The following is a 22,860-nucleotide window of genomic DNA, read 5'->3' as shown; positions in this document are numbered from 1 at the left end:
TTAATGGGTGTTAAATTTAAAAAATATTTTTAATTTTCCATTTTGATTTTTATTTTATACTTGAAAGAAGATAAATAAATTGGAGATTTGTCATATCTATCTAGACTTAGACACGTGTCATAATAACATGCTATTTCAGAAGGGCACATAATCATCTTTTCGACTTCATTCGAGTGTATTGATAACTAGTCATCCCGAATCCCGTAGCCTTGGTATGGGACTTACAATATCCACTACCTCTCCGAGGACATATACTATTCATCTCTTCCGTTAATGGAAATCATTAGCTAAATAGTTTGACTGTTAAATAGAAGCCAGCAAAAATTATCACGTGACAGTATATTGACGTGTCTGCTTAGCAAAATTAATTTTTTTTTAAATAATTAAAATGTGCATATGTAAAATGAATTTAAATAACCTTATGTCTAAATTCATTTTGGATGAGTGTGAAACTAAAAAAATCAAAAGTTATAAAAAAATATATATTAAAAATATAATAAAATTCTAATATATATTCCAAATGTATAAAAACTCAAAAAATAATTATTTATTAAAAGTATATAAAAAATCATATTGGATATACATATGCTGAACTGATTGAATTATTTCCTTCAAATTAGTTGCATGTAATGACGGTTGGTGTTGAGAATCAAAACTAAGCAATTACAGCAAAATCTTAAGCTTTAAGCTACAGTGGCTTGCTGAACAAACAAGAAAATCAATCTAGAAGAACAAGAATAGATTGCTTAGCTTAAACTAGAAAATGAGGAGAAAATTTGTTGAATGATTCATCATCATATATGAAAAAGAACAAAACATTACATATAACAAGTAATTAACTTGTCAAAAGGAAGAAAATGTCACCTAAACACACCTAACTCCACTAACAATGTCTTGAAACTTATAAAATATTGCTTGCACACTTGGTTAAGTTGATTTATCAAATATATCAGCACCAAATTACAACAAATTCATTACAAACTTAGTTCAATTCTAACTAAGCAAAAAAACATCATCAAAACAACAAAATGACAGTTGTATGGGCTTCAGCTGCTAACTGCATGGCTCGATCCCAAGGGCTGTATGTAAGTCAATTTCTAACACTCCTCCTTGGCTTCCATGCTACAAACACCCAATCTAGCTCTCAAATTCTTGAACCTTGTCACACCAAGAGCCTTTGTCAACATATTAGCCAACTGGTCTTCTGAACTGTAATGAACCAGTTTGATTTCTTGAGATTGTTCCATTTCTTTAACAAAATGTCTTAAAATGTTTTGTTTTCCCATGAAACACTGGGTTCTTTGCAATTGCAACAGCAGATTGATTATCACTTCTGATCTCTGTTGCTTCTCTTTGGTGTGAATTCAAATCTGCCATGATCTTCCTTAACCAAATTGTTTGGTTAACAGCTCTTGCAGCTGCTACATATTCTGCTTCAGCTATTGATTGAGCTACAATAAACTGTTTCTTTGAGGTCCAATAAAAAACAGCTGAACCAAGGTAAATAGATACCTTGAGGTGCTTTTCATGTCATCTATCGATCCTGCCCAGTCACTGTCAGCAAAACCAAGAAACTTCATGCTGTCAACTTTGGTGAACATAACTCCAAAGCACAGAGTTCCCTTAATGTACCTCAGTACTCTCTTTGCAGCTTGAAAATTATTCATGTTGCAGCAATGCACAAACCTAGATAGGAAACTGACTGCAAAAAATATGTCTGGCCTTGTGGCTATTAAATAGAGCAAACATCCCACTAAGCTCCTATAGGTTGATTCATTCACTTTTTCAAAATCATCTTGGCTTGACATTTTTTCTTCAACAGCAATTGGAGTGCTAGTTGCCTTGTAATTTTGCATGGAAAATTTGTTCAGAATTTTCAAGGCAAAACCCTTTTGGCTTAAAAAAATTCCTTGCTAAGTCTGAGACACTTCCATCCCAAGGAAATAGGACATGTCACCCAAATCTGACATTTCAAACATGCTCTCCATCTTGCCTTTAAAATCAGTCAACATAGCATTGTTTTCTCCTGTCACAAGCAAGTCATCCACATACAAGGAGACTATGAGTAATGTTTCATCACCTTTCTTCTTCACATACAGTGTTGGCTCACTAATGCTTCTCTCGAACCCCAAGCTTGCTAGGTAGGTGTCAATTCTGTCATACCAAGCCCTTAGTGCCTATTTTAAGCCATACAAGGCTTTTCTTAGCTTGTAAACTTTGTCTTATTCACCAACAACTTTAAAACCCTCTGGCTATTCAACATATATCTCCTCATCAAGAAAGCCATTGAGGAAGGAAAATTTTACATCAAGTTTATGTATTTTCCACTGCCTTTGAGCAGCCAATGCAACTAGTAGTCTGATTATATCAAGCTTTGCCACTAGCGCAAATGTTTCAAGGAAATTGATCCCATATTTATGACTAAACCTCTTCACTACTAATCTTGCCTTCAGCTTGTTCAAAGTTCAATTAGCATTGTGCTTGGCTCGAAACACCCATTTTACTCTTATGACCTTCCTGTGAACTACTCTTGCAACTAACTCCCAGGTCTGGTTTTTGTGAATCATGTTCATTTCATCAAGCATGGCTTGCCTCCAACCTTCTTGAGCTTGAGCTTCTTCAAGAAAGGTTGGTTAAACTGTAGCCACACCTACCCTCTCATATATTTCACTTAGTGGTTTGGTTCCCCTAATAGGCTCATGATCAATGTCCACTCAGGATCATTTTGATCAACTTCAGTTGCTCTGTTACCAAGTCTTCAGCAATACATTCTAGTTCACTTTATCCCAATTCCAACTTGACCTCTCATTAAACACAACATCTTTACTCATAAAGACTTTGTAAGTTATAGGATCCAAAATCCTGCAACCCTTCTTGACACTACTATAGCCTACTAGAATGCCAGGCTAAGCCTTCTTTGCCAATTTGTCCCTCTTGACTGCAGGAATGTGTGCATAACATATGCAACCAATGACCTTTAGGTGAGCAACTGAGGGCTTGAACCCAAACCAGGCTTCAAATGGTGTTTTTTCAAGTAATGCTTTAGTTGGTAGCCTGTTTTAAAGGTATATTACAGTATTAACTGCCTCAACCCAAAAACTTTTAGGCAAATTCTTTTCAAACATCAAATATCTGGCCATATCTATCAGAGTTCGATTTTTTCTCTCACTAACACTATTTTGTTGAGGTGTATAGGTGTTGGTGAGTTGGTGTTCAATGCTTGATTCCTCACAAAAGGTCTGAAACATTAATGAGGTATACTCTATCCCATTGTTTAACCTTAGTGTCTTAAGCTTGCAACTTGACTGAGTTTCAGCTACACTCTTGAACTTCAAAAACACTGAAGCCACTTTTGATTTACACTTGAGAAAATAGCCTCAATAGAATCTTGAGTAGTCATAATGAAAAGGATGAAGTACCTGCTGCCATTCAAAGATTCAGTCTTCATAGGGCCACACACATCAGTATGAACCAGTTGTAATTTTTTAGAGGCCCTCTAGGCCTTATTAGCAGGAAATGGTAGTCTAGCTTACTTTTTTAGCTGACACACTTCACAAACATCCTATTTTTCAATTGTTTTTTTGAAATTTTCAACTAAGTCTTCTTTAGACAACTAAAGTGGAGACTTATAGTTGACATGGCCCAACCTTTTGTGCTACAGTATGGATTTATCTAGTACAGTCATGTAGGCACTAACTGAATTCTTGTTCCAATCAACAATAAAGCTTCTGTCAGTCATGGTTACTGACATGAGCTTAGATCTTATTGGATCACTAATCAAGCACTATTTGCCTTTGAATACAATAGAGTATCCCTTTTCAAGCAACTGAGTAATACTTAGCAGATTTTTATCAATTTCAGGTACTAATAAAACATTAGAAACAAGTTTGGTACCTGAAGGAGTGTCAATCAACACATCTCCCTTGTCTTCTACTTTAATGTAATGTCCATTACCCACTTTTACTCTTTTGTTGAAGCTTCTATCAATGCTCTTGAAAATAGCAGCATCAAGTGTCATGTGGTTTGTGCAACCACTGTCAATCAACCACCATTTTGTGTTTTTTCTTTTGGGCTGAGCAGGAGACAGCAAATACTTGTTCTTCTTGACCACAACTCTCTTCTGCCACTTGAGCTTTTGTTTTAAGCTGTTAAGATTGATGTTGCTTTTGTTGGCTTTTGTTCTTGCACACCTTCTTAACATGGCCTATATGTTTGCAAACCTTGCACTGCACATCAGGTCTGTACTAGCAGTTTACTTCTAGATGGCTAACCCTTTTTACAGTATGAGCAAGGTGGATATCTTCTTCTTGCTCCATCTCTTCTAGGCTTGTCTGACCATGTTTGCTTCCCTTTATTGCTAAGGGAGCTCGAGGTTGGTTTGCTCTTGGCTTGAAATGCACCTTCTTGATGCTTCTCATGTCTGCTAGCTCTTCTTTGTTCCTGGCATAAAGTGTATTGATTAGCTTAGTCAAAGAGATGCTTAACAGATCTCTTGAATCTTCTAAGGAAGAGATTTTGGCTTTATATCTCTCAGGTAAGGTTGAAATAACCTTCTCAACTATTCTGGCTTCACTGAATTGGTCCCCAAGTAGTCTGATGCTGTTCACAACAATTATGATCCTGTTTGAATATTAATTAATTGTCTCTTACTCCTTCATCTTTAGGTTTTCAAAATCCCTTCTTAAGTTTAAAAGTTGTTGTTGTCTTGTTTTTTCAGTTCCTTGAAACTCTTCTTTAAGCTTGTCTTAAGCCTGTTTTAGAGTCTCACAAGACATGATCTTTGTGAAAATCAAGTCTGACATATTGTTTTGGATGCAAGACATTTCCTTGTACCTCTTAGCTCTGTTATTAAAGTGCTGCCTAATCCAAGCTACTGTGGAGTTAGCTCTCAAGGGTGGTGGTTTCAACATCAGCATTGACAACTTCCCACAAGTTAAATTCTTATAGGTAGGTTTTCATTTTCACTATCCAAATATGGTAGCCTTCACCATTGAATACTGGTGGTGGTGCTAGAAAGAAACCTGATGAAGGCATTATTTTTTAGAGTAGAAAAGAGAAAGGTCATCTAAGAAATTAGCTCTCGATACTAACTGTTGGAGTTGAGAATCAAAACTAAGCAATTACAGCAATGTTTTAAGCTTTAAGCTATAATGACTTGTTGAACAAACAAGAAAATCGAGCTAGAAGAACAAGAACAGATTACTTAGCTTAAACTAGAAAAACAATGGGAAAATTTGTTGAATGATTCATCATCATATATGAAAAAGAACAAAACATTACATATAACAAGTAATTAACTTGTCAAAAGGAAGAAAGTGTCACCTAAACACACCTAACTCCACTAACAATGTCTTAAAACTTATAAAACATTGCTTGCACACTTAGTTAAGTTGATTTATCAAATCTATCAGCACCAAATTACAACAAATTCATTACAAACTTAGTTCAATTGTAACTAAGTAACAAAACATCATCAAAACAACAAAATGACAGCTGCATGTGCTTCAGCTACTAACTGTATGGCTCGATTCCAAAGGCTGCATGTAAGCCAACTTTTAACAATGACGAACCAAGAAACGGTGGATGCTATTAGGAATGATGCTCCGTCCACAAAAAAAGCTTCTTTTAAGAGGAATAGTAGGGATGACATTTCCTACATTGTTGTAATTTTAGTGTGGCATTGGCCATTTGACCTGCTTTCATTTAATAAAAATGACACTTTTCAAATAAAGTGCAAGAACCCTTTGTTATCCATATTTTTTCATATCAAAATCTTTCTCGTACATAAGCAAAAATGTACTAAAGCTATTTAAATGAACTAAAAGAAGATTCAAATTGTAACCTACAGATTGTTGTGCTTTGCTCAATGTTACATTATATGTACATCATTTATACAATAGAAAACTCCATAGATAAAAGGGTTATCGGTATAGAAAGCACAGATTCCACTATTAGCCATTGTTAATAAATTGTCCATTATAGTATTGTAAATACAACATAGTGCAAGGCTTTAGCCATAAGATGATAGAAGAGAGGGAGCATGCTGATGGTTACAGACTTTGGTGTTTAAGCTCCTTATCTGATATGGGAACGTTTAAAATGATTTAGGTGCTCAGTATCAATTTGAGGAAAATGATATAGCTTCTGTTCCAATTTGGGTTAAGCTATTTGTTTTACTTAATATATTTAATATTTGGGTTAATATACCATTTGATACTTAAGTTTAACTTCAATATTCAACTTGGTACTTAGACCAAATGACATCATATGACCCAATGAATGTTTGACATGAGTGTTCTAGTAAAAAAAAATGACACTTAATTGAGATAACTAAAAACTTAAATACCAAATTAGACAAAAAAAAAACCCTCAAGTATCACATTGAAAAGAACTTAAGTGTCAATATAAACATTAAAATCAAACTTAGATACCAAATTAAAAAAAAAGAAAAACTTAAATACTAAATTGTATGTTGAAAACAAACTCAGATACAAAATAATGCCTTGAGATGGCAAAAAAAATTATTTGTGGGGGCACGGATGGGCACGGAACGGCATTTGTTGAATGAGAAAAAAATTTTACGATGTTGTTTGAATCTACATGGCTTGCCCTACTCAAATATTCTGACATTTATTGGCCGACATAATGCCGTTCAATGCTCAACTCCATTTCCATTATATCTTGGAAAATATAAAGATTGAGCGACTAACTAGGGAAGTCTGAGACTAGAATGCTAAATTAGCTTCACAAAATATACAAACACTATCAAATTTTCCCTCCCCAAAATTCCTCCAATAACAAAGCAACCCTTCTCTTATCCTACATAATCCTTTTCGAGCTCTTAACTTCACATTTGCTGCCAGCACCCTATATAAAACGAGACCCTTTCTCTTCTTAATTTGTTTCTTTGCTGCTCTGTCTTTTAATCAATTTGTCCCTGCCTGTGAGCTTTCATATTGTTTGTCCTCGTCTAGGATTCATCTTTCGTCTTGGTCAAAGCTCCTTCGTACATACTCTTTCTTGTCTTCCACAACTTCACACATGTTGTTTCTTGAGTTGCATCCGGGCCTCGGACAAGCCCCGTTGAATCTCCTCGTTGTCAGGCGTTTCTTTTTGCAAGAACTCGTAGTCTTGTATTGAAGCTTCCCATTTCCCCAACTATTACATTATATCCAATGCAATATTATTGGATAGAGTTGAAGCTGTCAAGCTATACTAGAATTGAACATGTAAAATAAGTGGCAAATTGTTAATAGTCTAACCTTGGAATTACAGTCGGCTCTTCTTAGTCTAGCTTTGCTGTAACCAGGACGCACATTAAGGGCACGGGTGCAGTCCTCTACTGCGTTATCGTAGCGGCCAAGCTTGGAGAGGCAAGCTGCTCGGTTGCACAACAAGACAGAATTGTGCGGGTCATGATCAAGCCCCTCGCCATATGCAACACATGCCTCTGAGAACCTAGAGGCCTTGAAATGCTCATTGCCATTTGATCGAGCATCTGCCAGTGCTTTAGCTTTCCTCATTACAGTGTTTGCTTCTCTGTTATTAGAGTCAAGCCTAGCAGCTCGCTGAAGCGTCGCCAAGGAATCCTCAAATCTTCATACAAGAATCACAGTGTCATTACAATGACTGAAAGAATATTTTTCTAGTATGACTTAAAAGTTACGGATGAGAGATTACTAACCTGCCGGCAGCGATGTCCACCTGAGCTCGAACAACAAGCAAATTCGCGTTAGCAATAGGGCCAAAGTATTTAGTGCTGTCATCAACATTAAAATTTGGACCTTTCAATAAAACTTCATCGGCCTCTTGGTGTCTGTGAAGCTTTAGCATGGCCTCGGCTTTCAATGCATATATCTTGACATAAAGAAGAAAAAAAAAAGTTATTTATTGTAAACTGGCAGGCCAGAATACTAAAATTTTGATGGAATTTGAGGTGTTTTCTTTTAGGATTATGTTGATCGTGTATGCACCTGGGGAGCTGAATCAGCACCACCATTAATGGTTGAATCTGTTTCTTTTATCAGGTTTTTCCAGTCTCGTTGTATCTTAGCTTCGGTACATTTGTTTAAATGTGACTGAAGTGTTTTAGCGTTAGTAATGTCATTAGGGTCAGCCTCAGGGCCTACTTGGTTGTAATGATATATTGCCTTCTCCACCTCTCCTAACCTGAGATTTAAGTTTGCTAGACGATGGTGAGCTCTGTGATAATGAGGTTCGATTCGAATGGCTTCTCTGCACTCAAAAACTGCCTCTAGAATCCTGCCTAAAGCTGTTAAGGCTGCACTTTTATTGCTTCGGTAGGAAGCCTTGTTTGGATCAATGGCGATGGCTGCTTCATACAAAGCCAATGCTTCCGCAAAATTCCCATTCTTATAATCTTCGTTGCCCATGATCTTCAATGTTTCAGGGTCCATTCTCGTAGAAAGAGCTCTGCATAGAGAAGCTGGCTGTCGTTCTGCACGCTTCTCCTCGTCATGTTTCTTCACCACATGTCCTTTCACACCGTTGGGATATTTCCCGTTCGGCGTCGAGTGCTCTGTTTCAGTCTTGGGAACGTTATACGAAGTCATGTTTCCTCCTCCTCCTCTTCCTCCACCAGGTTGTCTCAAGTTGCCTAAACTACCGTGAAGCATCATGTTGCTGGACGAGGCTCGTATTAGGTTGTTGTTTCCTTTTGTTTTTTGATGATCCACAATCATGCTTTCAAGCTCACCGGATATACTAATACTTTCTTTAGGCAGCTTTCTACCTGGGTTCATAGACGCTTGGTTATGTTTTATTTTGGTTTCTTCTTCAAGAGGTTTCGGGAGCTGGTTTTGTTGATATACCGCAGCGGGCTTAATATGATTTGGAGGCTGTTTCGTGCATGGTTTTGGAATTGCTTCTGGTCCATTCACCGAAGAGTCAAGAAAGGAAGGCTCATCGGAACCACTTGGCCCCTTCTTTGTATTCGAGCTTGTGCTTATAACTTCGTTGTTTTTGACTGTCAATGAATCTACCGTAGCAGACCTTTTATTACGCTTCCGAAAAACAGCATTCAATATCCCACAACCCAATTTCTTTTCCTGTGAATGCTCCCCCATATTTTGCTACTCAGCTCGATGTTTAGGACGCATGGGAAGGTTGAATATGGACCAAATTAGTTCCACGACATGAAATTCATGCCAAGAGACAAATTTCTCTTTGTTTAACCCTCTCCTTTTAGGAAAAAGGTTGCTGTAATGATATACAGATGTGGTGTTTTATTAAAATAGCAAGTTGGCTTTGATTGTTGAAACCAAATTTGTTCCCTTTCTCCTTGGTTTTTCTTTGGTTTAAGTTATCTTGTGTGATGTAAATAGGCAAAGCCGGAGACCAGGTCTGTGTAAATCAGGATCTCAAAAATTTTAGAAAGAAGATAATTAGGGGTTTGTTTTCTTTGTTTTCACTGAACAAAAATTCGCTATGTCCCTCTTTGTGGCCCACCAATATAAAATTGACATGTGGATAAAAATTATTAATAAAATTTCCATTGACGCTGTTTTTTTTTTTTCTTTGACATCCCATTGACATTGTTTGGTACAAGTAACCCAGGTACTTCATCAATCGAAAAAGAAAATTCTTTTGTAGTTAAAGATCCCCCCTCAATCGTCAAAAAGCACAAGTCTAATCATCTCAAGCATCCATTAGAGTGATTTGGAGAAGCAAAATTGTCATTAGAACTAAGTTCCAGTATCTAGTTTTAAACAGTGGTTAACACACAATGAGATATGTGATTCAAAGGAAAGCGATCAATATGGCCAACAAATAATAAAATTAACATTGCCATTAGCAAACAAGACAATTTACAGTCCTTTATAAGAAACTGTAAAAAAAATTCTTATGAAGCTAAAAATTTCTTATCACCCAAAACCCAAAAGAGATGAGGAATTTTTATCTTGTTTTCCTAAAAGTCCATATGGGAGAAATAAGATTTTAAGTTTTAAAATACTTGGAAGCAAAAGGTATAACTGCATTTAATGGAAAGAGAATATAGCGATTTAAAATAGAAACAAAATAACTTTAGCTAAAGTATTAAAAAGCTTCTCGAAAATAATTCAAAAATTAATTGGGTTGTTAGTTGGAAATATCCATATATAATGGGACAAAATCTACATTTAAAAGGGCAAAAAAATTAAATTGATTAGAATCAAATAAAATCAAGATATTATTTTTAAATCAATTTTTGTATATATCCACAGGCTCATACCAGTCTGGACATTTCGCATTGTTCACGTCGTGCGAGTGCGCCACAACCCCGACGGGTTTGAACCCGCACCCCCTGCGCACGATACAAGATTCCAAGCTTAGTTATCCAATCACCTTTTAAGTGAGTTCTTATGTATATACACATCTCACACTTGGTCTTTAACCAATGTGGGATCTAAGTTTTTCTTTTCCTCAACAGATATTCACAAATAGCTTACTTTGAATATCAATTTCTCATTCATCACATCAACCATTTTGAGCATATGATATACTGTTATAAATGTCTCATGGAGTAGAATATGACACCATAATTTTATGATTCAACTCTCCACCTTTACCAATTGAGAATATGCCTTCAAGTTTCCATAAATTACAATTTTTCCAACAATCCCCCACATGAATGAAAATTAATAGTTTTATCGAAAAAAATATTGACTCGATGTGGTGATAGAATCTACGATCAATAGTTGCATAGGATAGGTAGGTATCCACCCTTGAACCTTCCTTTGTGAAAGTATATTTACTTTACTAGCTAACTAGCAGACGTGATATCCTTGAACTGTTCTATCGTTTGTGTAAACGATGATATACCTCACACAACTACCTCTCTGGCTAGCTGTCAACACTAGTTCTGCAAGAGTTTGAGAGAACTATGCCCCAATAGTTTCCTCGAAGCGGCCTCATTTCACTCTCACATCGGTGACTTATGTTGTTCGACTCATCGAAACACACAATGGTCATTAAAAGCATTGTTTCCCCTATCCCATTTTTAGTCACTGATTACATCATAGGAACGAATTTGGGATAAGTACCCCCATAGTGACCTCACAAGGTCTATGCAATTAGGTTGTCCCTTTGAACCTAGATATTGGGATCTCCAATCAACTAGGTAGGGTTATCCTTCACATAGCGCCTTTTATTTTCATGGGCTTTAGTCTCATTTCTTTCGATGCTTTATCAACATGATCTCGATCTAAGCCTTTAGTTAGCGAATCTGCAATGTTATCTTTTGATTTTACAAAATCAATAGAGATAACTCCGTTTGAGATCAATAATTTAACAGTATTGTGTCAACGACACATATGTCTCGACTTACCATTATACGTTATGCTAGCAAGACACCCCCCACAATGAAGGTAATAAACTATTTATTCCCTCCTCTCATTTGAACAAACTTTAGGTCACAAACATTGCTATGTATTAGATCAAGTGGTTTTCGACCTTGTTAATTTTGCCTCAACACATATTTCACATTTATAATTATAATTATTGTGAAATGAAAGAATGTGCTCTAAGTTAATTAATCTACATAAAGTGTCATAATTAACATGTTCGAGCCTACTATGCCATAAATTAAATAACTTAAGCATAGAAACCTAAAAAGAAGGAATATTCCTATTCATAGTTTTGCCTTTACAGAGATTGCATTTAGTTTAATACATATCCCCTTCCCACAAACATTCCTCCTTTAGTAAGAAACATTCTCATTCATAGTTCTTACGTATGTTAGGCACATAAGTCCATATCGGACACTTCCTTAGAAATTTCTTCCACAGCATTAGCCTCGTTAGCTCTAACTTTCTTTGGGATCCTATAGTCAGATGACTTTTCCCCTATCTTATTACAATTGAAGCATTTTCCTTAAAATTTTTGCTTCTTGGAAACGCCACCTTTTTGTCCAAGTTTAGACCCATTCTGATTTTGTTTTCCCTTCTTGAAGTCTTTTTTGACTTTTATGACGTTTTCCCTAACACCATTGTCATTTGTTGCTTTGTTGAGCCTTTTCCTGTACCTCTATTGTCTTCTTTAATCTAAAGTTTGACAATTAAATCTTCCACTGACATTTCCTTTCTATTGTGCTTTAGGTAACTCTTAAAGTCATTCCAAGCAGGAGGCAACTTCTCAATAATGGCAGCCACTTGGAAGGATTCATTTATTATCATCCCTTCAGTAAGAATTCCTTGAATGATCAGTTGAAGTTCCTACACTTGATTCATAACTAATTTAGAATCAATCATTACAAAATTCAAGAATTTAGCAACTAAAAACTTTTTTAGCTCCAGCATCTTCGGCATTGTATTTATGGTCCAATGATGTCCATAATTCCTTAGTTATTTTCTTAACACTATACACTTCATACAGTACATCCGACAATTCATTTAGGATATAGTTTCAACACAGGAAATCAAAATGTTTCCAAGCTTCAACAGCAGTGAAAGCGGTAACTTCATCTACCTTGCCCTATTTAATAGTAGGTGTAACGCCCAAAATTTTAAGTTTTGTATGTGTTGGGTTTTATCATTAAATGTGTTTAGTTTAGGTAGATAAGAGCTTGGTAAATTTGCTTAAGGTCCGGGGTTCTAGTCTTCTTAAGTGTAAGGGGTATTTTGTTTTGTTTTATTAAGGTTGTGGAAGACTTTAAATTTAATTTAAACTTTTCAGTAGTTATCTAGTTAGTTGTGGGGTGAGGTTAGTGCCTTTTTTCAAGGGGAAAGAGTGTGGGTGGTTATTGTTTTTTTAAAAAAAAATTAGCAAGTCTTCTTCACGTTTCTTTTTTTTTTGTTCTTTCTCTCCATTCTTTATTTTTCTTCTCTGTTTCCTGGCAGCCTTTGTTTTTTTCATTTCTTGTTAAAATATTACCATCCATTTACAACTTCGTTGCTTCGATTCTTTGCTGATTTACTTTGGTTTGGGTGTTGAGAGTAGTCGTCATCTTTCGTTAGATTTTTTTTTCGTTTTAGGAATTGTAGTAAATTGGGGGTTTTAGTTTTCTTTAGAATGGAAGGGTCTATTAACTTTGTTATTCATTCTAATGCTCGATTAGGGGAGAACTGTGAGTCGAGTGGTGTTGTTTCAGTGGATTAAGCATTGTGCAGTTGCTGGTCATTGACGTTAAGTGTGCAAATACGTTGGATGCTATTGTGAGGTTATGTTCTTGGATAATTCTTTTGAGTTTCATAAATTTTTACTGAAATTTGGCGTTGGAATGTTGATTTTAGGTGTTGGGATTGTCATGGTTGCATTCCTAGTAAAAATCGAACTAGGTGTGTAACGAGAAACTCGAAAAATAGTGATCGGTGAAAGCCAAAATTGGGGCCTGTCGATGTCACACGTTTGTGTGCCAGGCTGTGTGGTAGACACACGGCCCATGCCATTTTTTGCCATATGGGCCACACTGGCATGTGTAGTCCACACGGGCTAGGCCATTTTGGGCATGTGGGCCCACACGGACATGTAGGCCCAAATTTCATAATTTTTCTCTAGGGTTGTACATGTCGCCTCGATCGACTGTGGGCTTTCCGTAGGGTTGGTATGTATGGTATAAGCCTTAAAGCATGAAATCTGTCACTCTGTTAGATTGAAAATGATGAAAATAATGTATACATGAGTATTGTGTAAAATGATATGTATGATCTATTTTGCTATGTATGAGCATGTTTAGCATTTGTTATACAAGCATGCATGTGATATACGTTTTGGTATTTTTTATTCTATTTTATCTGATGATCTATCTGTATCTGGCTATAGGCAGGTTATGTATTATGAGGAGGAAGTATTCTATGTAAGGTGATATTTCGCCAATATACTGGCGGCAATGTCACGACTATTCTGAAAAGTATCATATAGACATTATATGATGTGTAGAGTTGGGTGGGTCTTTTATACCCCACATGGTGTGTTGGGATGGTCGAAGTTTGTATGTAGAGGATTGGGGTAGGACTATGCATATCTATATCTGTACGTTTCTGTTATAAATATGATTCTGTAAAAAAGTTGTCTATATCTATTCTGTCATGTAATTGAATCTAGATTTCTATTTCTATTGAGTTATACACTAAGTTTTAAAACTCACATTCTATTTGTCTGATAATTTCAGGTGGCTGTCAAACTTAGGGGGTCGGTGCGACGGAAGCTCGGGTGTAAGTTGTAACAACCTATTTTTCAGTGGTGTTAAAAATAGTGGTTTCGGGGCCACCAAATCTGACGAATAAGTTTGTAAATATTATTATTTAATATTTACATGTGACTTTGAAAAGGTTTTTGGTGATAATTTATGTTATTTAAACTATTTATTAAGTTCGAGTGGTAAGGTCTTAAGGTCAAGCGGTTTTAGAAAATGAGGTATGGAACCTCATTTCTTAAATTGAGCCATAAATATTTTTATAAATATTTACGGAGTGCCATTAAGGTGGTAGTAAATTTTCGTTGAAAAATTTTAACGTTTGGATAATTAATAAATTTAAAAGGACTAAATTTTAAATGGTGCAAAATGTATTAAATATAACATTTTAGTGATTTAATGGCTTGATTATTAAATTAGAAAGGACCAATGTAATAAATAGTCCATATTATTGACATTGGATGGCACTATGTATTAAAATTATAAAATATTATCTGATTTAATGGAAAAAGTGTAGATTTTATGAAATTAAAACAAAATTAAAAGAAAAAAAAGCCATTTCTTCTTCATCTTTTCATTTCACCATGCCAAAACACCAGGAGAATTCAAGTTGGGAGGTTCTACCATTTTTTATTCTTGCATGTAAGCTCATTTTGATTTTGTTTCTTGTAATTTTTATGTTTTTGAGATTATTGCAACTAGGTCCAATTAGCTCGTACCTTCGTTTTTGAAACTGTTAAAGATTGTGAATTTTTCCATTGATGAATCTATGTGATTTTAGAAGTTAAATGATGAATTTGAAATGTTGGTTGATATATAAAAGTATTTTGTTAAGTGATTTTGATGAATTTTTCGATTAGGGACTAAATTGTTGAAAGAGTAAAAGTACAAGGTTTTGATATGAAATTGTTGCAATTTCATAAAAATGTAAAAAATGACTAAATTGCATAAAAAACATATTTTTACTTTCTAAATTAATAGATTGAATGAAATTATTAATTTAGATCAAGATCGGGTGGAAAATCGAGGAGAATGGAAAATTACCAAAATATCTCTATACTTTGACATTTCTATAATTTTGTCAGGTAAGTTTGTTATACGATTATTATTAATTTTATTGAATATTTAAAACTATTTCATTATTGGTTAAATCCTTAATGGCATTTAGCTATGTTTTAAGAAATAGAAACGTAACGTTATTCGAGCTCTATGCCTAGTAGGCTTCGTGCCGGTGTATTATATCAGGCTTTGTGCCTAGTAGGCTTTGTGCTAGTGTGTTATATCAAGCTTCGAGGCTGACAGTCTTTGTGCCAATGTATTGTATAAGGTAAATTGTACTGAAAATATTATTTCCCTTATTCGATGTTATTTCATTTGATTCAACGGGAATGAATATTACAAGGATATGGTAATTGTTCTATATGAACCAAGACTTGTATGTATGAACGACTTTGAATTGGTGAGTTACATGAAAAATATGTTATGTTGATATGGATGATAAATCCAATTGAATTATGCTCAAGTATAGTGGTTATTCATGTTAAATTCATATGAATTATGCTTAAATGAACTAACATGTCTTATTAATGTGCAAAGTTGTTGGTTGGATTGTATGATGTTTTATTTTGAAGTTATGCATTGAAAAGGTAAGCTTTCACTTGACCTTATGCATATGTTTATGGAAAGGTTAAATGATTCAAATGAAATTTGCATATGGAAATGGATCTTCATATGTTCAATTCAAGTGATATATGTATGTGTGCACTAACTTGTGCATTGATGATATTTAGGCTTGTAGTAAGCTTATATTCATGGTTGATTTTTATGTCTATGCCTGGTAATATGCAAATGGAACAGTTAAGAAAAGGATGTTAAACGGGAAGTTTAATACTGGAATATAGTATGATGATAATAAAGAATTGATAAGTTAAATAATGTATTTGTATGTGAGCAAACTATTTATGCTATGGATGAATCTACCTATTTCATGGATAAATACACTGAATTAGAAATTAACAATGTTGTTTAGGCTTATGATAAGCATTGAGAACGAAATGGAAAGTAAGTAAATTGAAAGGTATATAATCTTATAAAAAGGTTGATGATTATATAGACTTATGGACATTATGATATTGGTATAGGTTTATGTTTATTCAATAAAGTTTATTATTTAGATGAAATATTATGCTTAAAGTTTATATGAGCTTACTAACCATTCATTGCTTATGTGGTTATTTTTCTTTTACTTTACAGATTATCGGAAGCTCGATCAAGTTGGAAGCTAGTTGAAGATCCATCACACTATCCATTGATATTATCGGTAGATTTTGATGTTTTGGTCGTGGTTATAATGAGATGTATAGGTGGACTTATGTCTAATGTTTAGTTAATGATTTCAGTATGTAACGTTGCTTTGAATTTGTGAAACTTATGATATTTGATGCCTTGATGGTTGGTGTGCTTTTGGCACTTTGATGTTTAAAGTTTGATATTTTGGCATGTTGGTACTTAAAGGTTGGGAGTTGGAATGGTATATAAACTGCATTCTATGAAATGTTGTTTTGAGATGCTTGAATGCGATCATTGAGGTATGGAAATTGATAGTGAACATTGAGTTAATAAATGGCTAGTTTGGTGTGTTTGGATGTGTTGACATATGGTCAAGTTTGCTAAGGTAGTAATGATAGGTGTTAAGTAGTCAAATTGGTGTTTTTTGAGTATGATATTAGTATGTGAACATTGTGGTAAATGTTGGCATAAAATTAGTTATAAAGGTTAGTTTATTTGTGGTTAAACTTAGCAATTGTATAATCATGTTTGATTGTTGTGATTGAGGTGCCTTTTGGGCATATTGGTTGAATGATTAAATACTATGATGATCTAGCTTGTATGCATGTGTTAGGTACATTATGAATGTTTGAATATAGGTGCAAATGACTTGTAAGGGTGTGCTTGAATTGGGTGAAAGGAATAACTTGAATTTGTCCTATTTCTTGTCCACATGGCCTAAGAACGAGTGTTTGTCTTAGCCGTATGTGACACATGGCCACGTAACACGGCCATGTGTCCCTTGTTTGGTTTTTAAAGGTTTCATTTTGAGAGTTACATGGCCTGGCACACGGGCATGTGACCCAAGTCAGAGAGTTAGACGGGCACGGGCACGGGTTGGGACACGGCCGTGCGTCCCTACTTTGAATGCCCACACTGCCTTAGACACAGACATGTGTCTCAGCCGTGTGAGTCACACGATCGTGTGACCCTTGTGGTATGAATTTTTCCATCTTCTTCTATAAAGTTTTAAATGTTTTCGATTTAGTCCCAAATCATTTCTAAAGTGCTTCTAAGGCTTCGAGGGCTCGAAAAAGGGATGTTATGCATGTGTTGGAATGAAATATAGTGTGTTTTATAAATGGTTGTAATTGAATATTTTAAGTTAAAATTTTTTGGTAATGCTTAGTAATCTTATTTCGACGATAGCTACGGGTTAAGGGTGTTACATTTAGTGGTATTAGAGCTACGATTTAGTTGATTCTCAGACTGAACGTAGCATGTTTGAAGTCTAGAAATACATGTCATTATATAACCTATGATAGTGTGATATCTCCAAACTCTAGTGAGATTTGTTTCATTTTTAGACAGAAATGTTTTCCAACCGAGCTAATTCCAATAATGTTGGAAGCGATATTCATGTGTATAAGTAAAAAGGTTCTTATGATGAGTCAGAACTCATAAAGCTATGAAGAAATGCTTATAATGATTATGTTAATGATGAATGTTATGCTATGTGTATATATATGATAATGAAATTTAGAGGCTTTACAATCTCCACATCCTCACCCTTAAAATCTTATGCAACGGAAGTTAGAAGGCTTATGATGATTAAGTCGGCAAAAATGACGCTATAGAATTCAATGATTGAATTAGTAATGATGTGGTCAAAGCCTAGAATTCGTTAGCAAGTAAAGACGGTTCTAGAAGAGATATTATATATTTTTTAAAGATCATTCGAGATACACAATGTTGCTATTAAAGACGAAGTTAATAATAGGAAATCGACTTATTCAAGTATGGTAAAGAACGGGTTAATCGAGATTTCTTATGAATTGATTTCCTTAGTGTAACAGGATAATGTAAGATCATCGATGACTTTAGTAGTTAGTGGGATAGTGTTTGACCTGCAAATATATCTGAATGTAGCTGTTATGGTCGAGTATATTACAACGATCTCTTCTGGGTATTCTATATGTTCATTTTTCTCCGAGGTATATATAATTTTTCATCTTCAAAGGGGATTTTTATCATAAAAGAATGCTAGCTAACCATAATGTTAGACGGAAGTATTGCTAGTCTAGTTGATTTGTGATTGTTATTACTCTATCTTTTTTAGCATTCTATTCTATTATGTCAGTAGAAGATTCAACGATAAGACTCATATGATGTTATTTCATTTCTTCTACGGGTTGATGCTCTGAATTATATATAATCAATTATATTGTCTTCGCCACAACTGATTTTCTCTGGGGTATCATCATCTCTTTATAATTTAATATGGGTTGTGTTCTTGGAAATTCAGTAGAGCTTTATATCTAAGATTTCATTATTTTGGCTTTCTTATCGTTCTTATAGTTTATTCTATTAAATGTGGTTCATCTATAAAGGATATATACATATTGACTTGAGATAATTATATCTATTACGATTATGATTTCTGGTTCGATCATGGGAGCATAGTTATATAGATCTTAGGTTTTTAGAGGTTGTGCTCCTGTACTAGTTGTTACTGGAACTACCTTCAATTTTCCTCTTTTATTTCGGGGTACACTATTGATGTTAAGTTATTGTTCTATCTATACGGTTGAAACATCAATCTTATTATAGTACAATGGTTTTAATTCATCTGATGGTTGTGGCTCTGGTATGGTTCAAAGCTTTGATGTTAATAATTGAAATAGCTTTATTGTATATCCGATTTCTAGCTTGAGTGAAGAGTTAGGCATCGAAAAAAGTATAGATGTAGAAGATCGAACTTAACCTTGCATCTTGGTTCTCATTATTCAGGTAATCTTAGATTATGCCAATGAGTCAAAATGGGATGTTATATTTCGTTTGAGTTAATACAGTTTGTGGTGATCTTTGATTAGTATTCGAAGGGAATTATGATAGATTGTATGTCTGAGTTATCTTGACAACAAGAAGAAGGGATTATTCTAAAATGTTATTATCCGATAGTTAAGATCGACTCATTTGTTTTAATCAGAATGGTTATTCATTTGAAAAGTAAATTGAGTCGTATACTTTTGAGTTTATCCTTAAGCTTGGAAATAAATTTTGTGCATTCATGGGTAAATTGATGAATAGTCAGAATAAGGGATTCATAGTCTAAAAGACATGATACAAAAATATATCTATCAGATCAATTATAATCGAGAAATGTCATTATGGGTTAAAGTTGTCTCGGTAGTTGAAGTTGTCTCGCCTATGTTAAATGATATTGCTTGACATTTTCCATGTAAAGGGAAAAAAATCAGTTGAAAGTTCCAGATGCAAACATGTCAGAATCATTAGTCAGAGTTTGATAATACAGGTTTATCGATTACGTTTAGTCAGATGAACACTAGGAATTTCTCGGTAGTTATACTACTAATGATAAGTTATGATAGGAGAACACCATAGCTGTTAAGTGAAGTTTTCATATAGTATCAAGTTTTGATATGAATTTTGATGCGAGTACTGAATCGGGGTAAGTTATAAATGATTTATCTGTGGATTACCATTAAGAAGATGATAGAAAGAATCGACTTGATGGCTTGTATCAAGTGAAAAATTTCGAGGACAAGATCTTCGTAAGGGGGAGAGTTGTAAAAACCCCCTTTTTAGTGGTTTCAGAAATAGTGGTTTTGAGGCCACCAAGTTAAACGAATAAGTTCATAAATATTATTATTTAATATTTACGAATCAGATGTGACTTTGAAAAGGTTTTTTATTTGATAATTTATGTTATTTAAACTATTTATTAAGTTCGAGTGGTAAGACCTTAAGGTCAAGTGGTTTTAGAAAATAAGGTATTGGAATCTTGTTTTTATAAACTGAGCTGTAAATATTTACAGAGTGTCATTAAGGTGGTATTAAATTTTTGTTGAAAAATTTTAACGTTTCAATAATTAATAAATTAAAAAGGACTAAATTGTAAATGGTGCAAAATGTAGTAAATATAGCATTTTAGTAATTTAATGGCTTGATTATTAAATTAGAAAGGACCAATGTAATAAATAGTCCTTAGTATTGACATTGGATGGCACTATGTATTAAAATTATAAAATATTATATGATTTAATGGCAAAATGGTAGATTCTATAAAATAAAAACAAAATTAAAAGAAGAAAAAGCCATTTCTTCTTCATCTTTTCATTTCACCGTCCCAAAACACCATGAGAACTCAACTTTGAAGGTTTTGTCATTTTTAATTCTTGCATGTAAGCCCATTTTGATTTCGTTTCTTGTAATTTTTTATATTTTTTATATTGTTACCACTAGGTCCAGCTAGCTCGTACCTTTGTTTTTGAAACTATTAAAGATTGTGAATTTTTCCATTGATGAATCTATGTAATTTAGATGTTAAATGATGAATTTGAAATGTTGGTTGATATTTAAAAGTATTTTGTTAAGTGATTTTGATGAATTTTTCGATTAGGGACTAAATTATTGTAATAGTAAAAGTAAAAGGTTTTGATATGAAATTGTTGCAAAAATGGGCTGAAATGGAGGCTATGAATATTTGGCTAGTGTGAAATTTCAATAAAAATGGTTAATTTGCATGTTTTAGGCTCAGGGACTAAATTGAGGAAAATTAAAACTTTAGGGGCAATTTTGTAAAAATATCAAAATGACTAAATTGTATAAAATACATTTTTTACTGTCTAAATTAATAGATTGAATGAAATTATTAATTTAGATCAAAATCGGGTAAAAAATCGAGGAGAATGAAAAATTACCAAAATGCCCTTGTACTTTGACATTTCTGTAATTTTGCCAAGTAAGTTCGTTATATGATTATTATTAGTTGTATTGAATATTTAATACTATTTCATTATTGGTTAAATCTTAAATGTCATTTAGCAATGCTTTAAGAATTAGAAACGTGTTATTCGGGCTCTATGCCTAGTAGTGTGACAGCCCTAATTTGGCTCTAGTCGGAAAGTGGTTTTGGGATCACAAAACCGAGTCATAGAAATAATTAGATGTTATATTTTGTGTTTAATATATGTGAAAGTGCATGCGTGAAAATTTCATGCTTTGATTTTGTCAATTGTATGTGAAAGTTATTAGAAAGGACTTATGTGTGAAACTTTAGAAATGTGATAGGTTAAATTGTAGTGGGCAAATAATGCATGGTGGAAAAAAATGTGAACTCGCATGTCAAATTCCCCACTTTAGAGGAAGTGGCTGGCCATGATGGTATGGGATACAAAATATATGCATTTTGTATTAATATTATAGTGACTACATGGTTTTATAATAGGAAATAAGTATTAAAAAAAAAAAAGAAGAAAAGGGTGAAAAGAACAAGGTTGTCCATCCTTGTTCTTGATAGCCGAAAGTTAGAAAAAAAAAAGGGGAGGAGAGAAATTTTCAGCTGGAATTTCTTTGTTCATTGGAAGGGTGAGGTGAGGGGATAGCTTATTGCATGTTTGCTTTAGGGGCTGATTTCCTTAAGAAACTTGCTAAGGGAAAGGGAGAATGTAGTAGGAAGAAAGGGAAGGAGCTTGCACAAGGCTAGGCTCCGAATGGGATTCGACTGGTACGTTGCTATTCTTTTGGCTGGTAAATGAAATGAAATAAAATTTGATGATTTTGGATTATTGAGTAAGTTGTTATAGCATGCAAACCCCATGCATGATTCTCGGTTTTCGGCTTGAGTTTATGAGATGAATAGTTGGGTTGTTGATGACCAAAATCATGTGTTTTGTGGTGAGCAAATATGAATTTTTGTTGCTGCCTTAATGTCCAAAATTTTGGGTTTTTATATTGTTCAAACAAGAATTATAGCTGCTGATTTATTGTTCCAATGTAAGCAAATTTATGCTGTTCAAATATGAATTTCTATTGTTGTTTTATGACCTAAATTGATTATTTCCATGCTGTTGCCGTAAGGTACTTAAACCTTTACACTTTTGGTTTTATCTTTAAATTTACTAGCAAACATGATAAATTTCTGCATGAAGGAAATGGTTGTTGTTTCATGTTCTTTTGATGAAAAATGGAAGATAGATGAAGTTATAGGTATGTGATGATTGATTTGTGATATGCATGTTTAAATAACATGCATGCAAGGTATGTGTGAAAGAGTGATTTGGAAATAAATCTGCTTGGGACAGCAGCAGTAACGTGATTTTGGAAAATCATCATAAATTGTGGGAGATGAGTTAGAAGCATAATAAATTAGGTAATTAAATCTTAATGAGTCTAGTTTCTTATAAAAGAAACCGTGTAAGCAAAATAATTTCCGATAATGAGATATTTGAAGTGATGTGGGACAGGGTCAGAATGACTTCTAGATCCTATATTCTGTCTTTATAAAATCATTATAAATTGTACAAAAATGGTCATAAGATGAAATTTATATGCTTAGACTCCTTAATGAGTCTAGTTTAAAATGAAATAAACGAGAACATATTTTGAATTCTTTACAATGATAAATTTGATTCGTAGTGAGGAGTGGTCAGATTAGT

General features: G+C 34.1%; 1 protein-coding gene across 1 annotated transcript; it reads right to left on the bottom strand.

Moving 5' to 3' along the window:
- Positions 1-6,491: 6,491 nt before the first annotated feature.
- On the bottom strand, positions 6,492-9,323 carry LOC108481283 (inactive TPR repeat-containing thioredoxin TTL3-like). Its single transcript, XM_017784440.2, has 4 exons — positions 7,974-9,323; positions 7,685-7,857; positions 7,263-7,596; positions 6,492-7,158 (listed from the first exon to the last, which is right to left on the bottom strand). The coding sequence occupies exons 1-4, from the start codon at positions 9,084-9,086 to the stop codon at positions 7,036-7,038; spliced, it is 1,743 nt and encodes a 580-aa protein (XP_017639929.1). The 5' UTR covers positions 9,087-9,323; the 3' UTR covers positions 6,492-7,035.
- Positions 9,324-22,860: the final 13,537 nt, after the last annotated feature.

Source organism: Gossypium arboreum, chromosome 11, assembly GCF_025698485.1.
Source record: "Gossypium arboreum isolate Shixiya-1 chromosome 11, ASM2569848v2, whole genome shotgun sequence".
In the NCBI taxonomy this organism is placed as follows: domain Eukaryota; kingdom Viridiplantae; phylum Streptophyta; class Magnoliopsida; order Malvales; family Malvaceae; genus Gossypium; species Gossypium arboreum.
Note: the sequence above shows the minus strand (reverse complement) of the source record. Positions and strands in the feature narration are given on the sequence as shown.